Genomic DNA, 7,272 nt, shown 5'->3' with positions numbered 1-7,272 from the left:
TTTGGTAAGATTTTATTTATTCATGATAAACATGAGAGAGAGAGAGGGAGAGGGAGAGGGAGACTCCATGCAGGGAGCCCGACGTGGGACTCGATCCCGGGTCTCCAGGATCGCGCCCCGGGCCGAAGGCAGGCGCTAAGCCGCTGCGCCACCCGGCGACGCCCGCGCCCGGGGTTCTTCAGGACACCTGCCCGTCTCGGTCTCATCCGTAACCTGAATCCAGAGGTCTAAGGGGCGCGGGGGTGGCGGGGGTCCCGGCCGCCCCGGCCTCCGCGCAGCGGGGCGAAGCGCGCAGGCCGGGAACTCAGGCCCGCCGGGGGCGCCGGGCTCGGTGCGGAGGCCGCGGACGCCGCCGGAGGGGGCGCGGCTGCTCGAGCGCCCCCCGCGGACCCGCCGCGGCCCGGCCGCCGTCCGCCCTCCTCCGCCGCGGCCCGCCGCAGGGAGCCGGGCCTGCCCCGCCGCGCGCCGCCATGGAGCCCGGGCCCGCCGCCGCTCGGGGCCCCGCTCCCGCCCCCGCCCCCGCTCCCGCCCCCGCTCCCGCTCCCGTGGCCGTGGCCGCCGTGCTGCCGGCGGGGGGCAGCGGGGAGAGGATGGGCGCCCCCACCCCGAAGCAGTTCTGCCCCGTCCTGGAGAGGCCGCTCATCAGCTACACCCTGCAGGCCCTGGAGAGGTAACGCGGCGCCGGGCGCGCCCCGGCCCCCCGCCCGGCCCCCCGCCCCGGCCCCCGCCCGGCCCCCCGCTCCGGCCCCCGCCCGGCCCCCGCCCGGCCCCCCGCTCCGGCCCCCGCCCGGCCCCCGCCCCGGCCCCCCGCCCGGCCCCCGCCCCGGCCCCCCGCTCCGGCCCCCGGCTCCGGCCCCCGCCCGGCCCGCGACACCTGCCCCGGAGCCGCGCTCGCGCTGGCGCCTCCGCCCGCACAGGCCCTCCGGGCTTGGGCTGCGTCCCGGCGGGAGGTCGGCTCCCCCGGCAGCCCCGCGCGCGAGCCCCCGGAGCCCCCGCTGCGCCCGGCCCGCGGAGGGGGAGGGGGAGGGGAGGAGAGGGGGGAGGGGAGGAGAGCGGGGAGGAGCCCGCCGCTGCAGCCCGACCCCGGAGAGCTCGGGCTGGGCTTCGGTTTGCGCGGCGGCCCGAGCGTGGCCTAAGGACAAGCCCTTTCTGGAGTCCCCCTGCCGGCGGCCGCTCCGGCCCTTTGCACGCTGCGTGCACGAGCTTCGCGAGCCTCGGTTCACTTTGATCCACTCACTCATGAACACGAACCCTCCGTGGAGGACGAAGAGCTCAGGGTGGGCCGGGGGGGCGGGGAGAACGTAATTCGAGCCTTTCAGCGGTGGCTCCTGGAGTTCCGGGTGTGAGATTCTGAAGCGAAAGCCGATCTGTGCTTGGTCCTGTACACGAGATGCACTGACTTGTAGGGGAAATGGAGGAGGAGTGTCGGACGGCAGAACCGGCCATCCTGTTAGTGAGGCGAAAACGGGGAGGGGGTGTATGTCGCTTATCTTACTCTGGCGCCCAGGAATGGGGCAGCGTAGAGGTGGGGCAGTAGCAAAGGTGTTGAAACCTCCTGAAGCTAAACCTTGAAGTGAGCTTTTTGTATCTCTCTCTTTTTTTTTTTTTAAGATTTTATTCATTTATGATAGACATACAGAGAGGCAGAGACACAGGCAGAGGGAGAAGCAGGCCCCATGCCGGAATCCGGCGTGGGACTCGATCCCGGGACTCCAGCATCGCGCCCTGGGCCAAAGGCAGGCGCTAAACCGCTGAGCCACCCAGGAACACCTATCCTATCCTATCCTATCCTATCCTATCCTATCCTATCCTATCCTATCCTATCCTATATCCTATATCCTATATCCTATATCCTATATCCTATATCCTATATCCTATATCCTATATCCTATATCCTATCCTATATTCTATCCTATCCTATATCCTATCCTATCCTATCCTAATCTCCATCATCATCAGCCTATCATCATCCTATCATCACCCTATCATCATCCTACAGCCTATCCTTTGCAGGTGACCGTGATGAAGACTAAGCTAATGAGTTGCTACCAATCGAAAAGAGGGCAGCTTATGATCTAGAAAAATCTTTTCCCCATTCCACCATGCTGGCACGCACCCCAGAAACCCAAGGGCCCACATCGGGCTATGGTTATCTTCCTGAGTGTGGGCATTTGGAATAGGGAAGCACAGAGTCCTAATCACCCTTGATTCAAGTCATCAGGCCAGTGGTTCCATCTGAAACCCAAACAGTGAAACAGTTCCAGGTGCTTCTCCTATTCTGTAGTCTACTTTTGCTCTGGGTTTGCATCATGTAACTAGATTATTGAATCCTAGACCTTGTGGCAATAAAGCTAATTATGTAGGTAGCATTAAAGGGACGCAATGGATTTTGGCCAGCAGACTGTAACTGCTTAATTACCAGGTGTCGGGGAATATACTCTCTTTTTATATTTTTCTTTCCTATGGAGGAAATTAGCGTTATTAGTCCGTTTGAATCTTCTGAGGGAGCCCCAGATAGGTGGTTACTGGAAAAATCTTTTAAAGTAAAAATGTTCTGGAAAGGCCTTGTTTATGGAAAATGAAGAACACGTGTCTTCTATTAACAGCAGTGATACAATTCTAATTGTAACTACTTAAACCTCCGTTTTGAAATACTTCGGGGCTCATTTTTGTCACCGTTCCAATGCCTGAAGAACTTAAGGAATGCTTACAGTTGGTATGTATTTCAGGAAAACCTTGGAAACCTTGAGTTACTGGGGTTTAAGTATGGGTGCTTCTGAGCCATTTGGTAAAGGAAGGACATCCTCTTGACCACTAATAGACTTCCTAGAGCATGGTGCAAAAAAGCCTAGGTTATTTGATCTTCCCTAATTATTCAAGTTCAAACAAGGAAAGGGAATGGAAGCATAAAATGTCTTGTTAAAATTTTACCTTTTAAAAAAAAATAAAATTTTACCTTTTACTATTCGGCAAAATTGTGCAGGCTTATCATTCACTAAGGGGAAGCACAACTCAAATCAGAAAAGATATAATCAGAAAATATATAATTGGTTGTCCCCACTGTCACTCATCTGGGTTATTTTAGGACTGTCAGCTCTCCTTGCCTCCTGAGAAGGGGAAGTATGGATTGTGTAGAACTGATTTCAAAGCTCCTTTGTCCTTCATAAGTTAGGAGTTTCCTTTCTCAAGCTTTGGCCGTCTCACTAACACGTTGCTGTGAGTAATCTTTATTTCTTAACCTTGATTAAGGAAGGTAGTATTGAAAAATGATACTTAAGGTTTCATCTTCCTTGTGGAATTTCGAGCTGACATAAAACTATGGTGTCCGAGAGATTTCGCCTCTGAAGCTGGGTCCACAATTCTTAAATTGGGATAGGGAAATGTAAAGACATTTGCTAGTCTTGGTTTTAGTTAAACATGTGTTTCGATGGCATTATTTCCACTCTTGGATTTGCCCACCCAAAGAGACTAGAAAACGTATAGCCACACAAGGAAAAAGGAACGTGAGAGGTGCTCGAGTAGATAAAAGATCGACGACAAAATGTTGGAGGAACAGCATAGTCGTAATCAATCAGACTAAACAGTCCTAAGAAACTGAGAACAGCTGTGAAGAAGCATGTTGGTTGAAGTCCCAGGATCTTGGAAAGGTTCAGGAATTAGAGGTACAAGATACTTCTGAAGGTGGGGTAGACGGCTGAAAAGAAAAGAAAAACAAACAAACAAACAAAAAACCTGATTGAAACCTTCCAAAGAAGTACTTAAACTCCTAGATTGCTATCAGAACCCTGGAAGCTTATTCTCTGACTCAGCACAGCCAATGGCTGATGGTGGTATTCATTCCATGGCTGTAGAGGAAATTAGGAGCAAGTCTTCAGTGAGATCCTTAGCTTTTAAGGCAAACTCAGTTGTTTTTTTTTTTTTTTTTTTTTTTATACTTCAACAACATGGTGTATTAAAGCACCGGTTCTTCAATCACTGAAAAGTTGGATGGACTTTCAGAGAGTATATCTTGTGAATTGGCTGGGACGTCAGATTTTTATTTCTGATGAAATTGGAAAAATACTTTTTTGTTTTGTCGAGTGCTACTTGTGTGCCCCTGAAATTTCTTAATTATTGAAGAAATGAGATTGAGAAGAATCTCTGAACCCTCACAGCTCAGAAATTGGCTATGGTTCTATCTGGACAAATGGAGATTGAAATCTATTCGTTGTATGTGCATGTATTTCTATTAACCATTGCAGCTGGTATGTTAAGATCTATGCAAATCAGTATAACTAAAGGGATCAAGGAATAAGGGCCTTTAAGAAGTTGACTTAAAAATGTTTCTAGGATTTGGAAGTTTCCTTTTGGCCTTGTTGAGGGAATTGAAATTTAAATGATTGAACCACAGATGATAACTTGAAGAGAACTTTTTTTTTGCCCCTATTATACTAATAAGGAACTGAGGTCAAGGGTCCTAATTCCTTATGTAAGTAACTATTGGTTTATAACCAGAGTTTCTAAAAGAATTACTGCTTTAAGAAAACTTAGGTGACGGTGGTGGTCAACGCATAAAGCCCTGACAGTTAAATTATAAAATATACTCAAAATTGATCGATTATTTTACGATCTAAAAAATGTATTCCCAGGTCTTACGCAGGAAGTAAAAATTCCTGCCAGGAATCTTATTTCTGGTTTCAAATAACTAAGGAAAAAAAAGTGTTGCTAAGAGTGGTTACTTAACCTGGCACACCTGAATAACTGAAATGACAACTGCAAGAAAAGCAAGCTAGCGAGGCAGATAGGGCCATGCTTCTTCAGATTCATGGTGGCGGTGGGCTGGGAGTGGGAGTCCCTCTGCTAATAAGTTTGAACAATGTCTGACACAGCCCCCTCTGTGGTTTGTGAAGGTTTTCATTCTCTGAAGTAGAGGACACTGCCCCAGATGACCCGTTCCTTGATACAGTTCAGTGCACATCAAAATCTTACCATACACTGACAGCTCCTATAAATCTTCTATAGGGAGGAAATGGGCTGTCTCACTAATAAAAAGCATTCCAGATTTTTGATAGTAATGTATCTTGTTGTGTATTAACATGTTGGCCTTCTAATTGAGATTTAAGTCTCTTTTAGTTGGTTATAAGGTGTGTTGGTCAACCTAAGTGTGTTAACATCAGATGAATTAGAAATCGTTTTTGTTGATTGTATATGTTTGTCCTAAGGGAACTCTGATTTCTGTGGCTGAATTGGGTGGCTTTCTTGCCACTTGGAAAATCAATGGAAATCCAGTTTTAGCAACTTAGACTCTATGGTGTGAGACTGTGTGTGTGGTGGTTTTGTTTGGTTTAGACTGTTTTTTTTTTTAATGGAGTCATAATTGACATTAGTTTCAGGTGTATAAAGTAATCTATATTTCTGTATATATTTTATTTTTAAATCTTTCTTTTCCCATTATGATAAGTGTACGCTTTAATATCCATCACCTATTTTACCCATTCCCCCACCTACTTCCCCTCAGGTAACCATCAGTTCTCTATAATTAAGAGTCTGTTTTTTCGTTTGTGTCTCTTTTTCCTTTTGCTTGTTTTGTTTCTTAAATTATGAGTGAAATCATACTGTATTTTTAAATTGGATTATGTTTTGGGTGTTGAGTTTTTTAAGCTCTTTATATATTTTGGACACTAATTCTTTATCAGATAAGTCTTTTGCAGATATCTTCTCCCATTCTGTAGGTTGATATCTATTTATTTAGGAAGAAGAGAGGTGGGGGAGAGAGAATATTAAGCAGGCTCCACATCCAGAACAGAGCCTGACTTAGGCATGATCCCAGGACCCTGAGATCATAACTTGAGCCAAAATCAAGAGTCAGATGGTTAACTGATGGAGCTACTCAGGTGCCCTTTGACTTAGTTTTGTCAATTGTTTGTTTCATTGTGTGGAAACTTTTTATTTTGATGTACTCTCTCAGGAGACATAAATAGGAAAATGTTGCTATGGCCAATATCCAAGGGATGACTGCCTATACTTCCTTCAAGGATTTTTATGGTTTCAGGTCTCACATTGAAGTCTTTAATCTGTTTTGGGTTTATTTTGGAGTATGGTGAAAGGAAGTGGTTCAGTGTCATTCTTCAGCATGTGGCTGTCTAGTTTTCCCAACATCATTGGTTGAAGAGACTGTCTTTTGCTCCTTGTATATTCATTCCTCCTTTGTCAAAGATTAATTGACCATGTAATTGTGGGTTTATTATTTTTTTGTTCTATTTTATTGATGTGCATTTTTATGCTTCTACCATACTGTTTTATCTTTTAAAATATTTTTTTAAAGTAATTTCTTTTTTTTAATTTTTTTTTAATTTTTATTTATTTATGATAGTCACAGAGAGATAGAGAGGCAGAGACACAGGCAGAGGGAGAAGCAGGCTCCATGCACCGGGAGCCCGATGTGGGATTCGATCCCGGGTCTCCAGGATCGCGCCCTGGGCCAAAGGCAGGCGCCAAACCGCTGCGCCACCCAGGGATCCCTAAAGTAATTTCTATACCCAACAGGGGGCTCAAACTTAAAACCCCAAGAATGAGAGTCACATACTCTACCAATTGAGCCAGCCAAGTACTCTCATACTCTTTTAATTACTACCACTTTGTAACATAACTTGAAGTCTGGAGTTGTGATACCTCCAGTTTTGTTTTTCAAGATTGCATTGGCTCTTTGGGGTCTTTTTTGGCTCCATACAAATTTGAGATTGTTTGTTCTAGGTCTGTGAAAAATGCTGTTGGTATTTTGATAGAAATTGCATTAAATATGTAGATGGCTTTGGGTAATAGAGACATTTTAACAATATTTGTTCTGCCAATCTATGAACACAGGAATGTCGGATTCCCATTTTTTTTGTGTTATCTTGAATTTGTTTAATCAGTGTTTTTTCAGAGCATAGGTCTTTGACCTCTTTGTTTATTCCTAGATATTTTCTTGTTTTTGGTGCAGTTGTAGATGGGACTGTTTGATTTTCTGCTGTTTCATTATTAGTGTATAGGAATACAACCTATTTCTGTACATTGATTTTTGTGTCCTTTGACTTTACCAAATTCATTTTTCAGTTCTAATAGATTTTTGGTGGAATCTTGAGTGTTTTTTTGTATGTAATGTGTCATCTGCAAATAGTTTTACTACTTCCTTACCAATTTGGATGGATTTTTTTTTTTCTTTAGTCCATTCACATTTAAGGTAAATACTGGTAGATGCATATTTATTACCATTTTGTTATTTGTTTTGTGGTTGTTACTATAGATTTTGAT

At 45.8% G+C, this 7,272-nt stretch overlaps 1 protein-coding gene across 1 annotated transcript in view; it reads left to right on the top strand.

Moving 5' to 3' along the window:
* Window positions 1-220: 220 nt before the first annotated feature.
* Window positions 221-7,272, top strand: part of CRPPA (CDP-L-ribitol pyrophosphorylase A) — a 294,464-nt gene continuing 287,412 nt past the window's right edge. The window contains exon 1 of the mRNA XM_072764452.1: window positions 221-670. Coding sequence (XP_072620553.1) covers window positions 471-670 — 200 coding nt within the window. The 5' untranslated portion in view covers window positions 221-470. The remainder of the gene's footprint in view (window positions 671-7,272) is intronic.

The sequence above is a fragment of the Vulpes vulpes genome, chromosome 7 (genome assembly GCF_048418805.1).
Source record: "Vulpes vulpes isolate BD-2025 chromosome 7, VulVul3, whole genome shotgun sequence".
Classification (NCBI taxonomy): domain Eukaryota; kingdom Metazoa; phylum Chordata; class Mammalia; order Carnivora; family Canidae; genus Vulpes; species Vulpes vulpes.
This window is presented reverse-complemented; position numbering and strand designations above follow the sequence as displayed.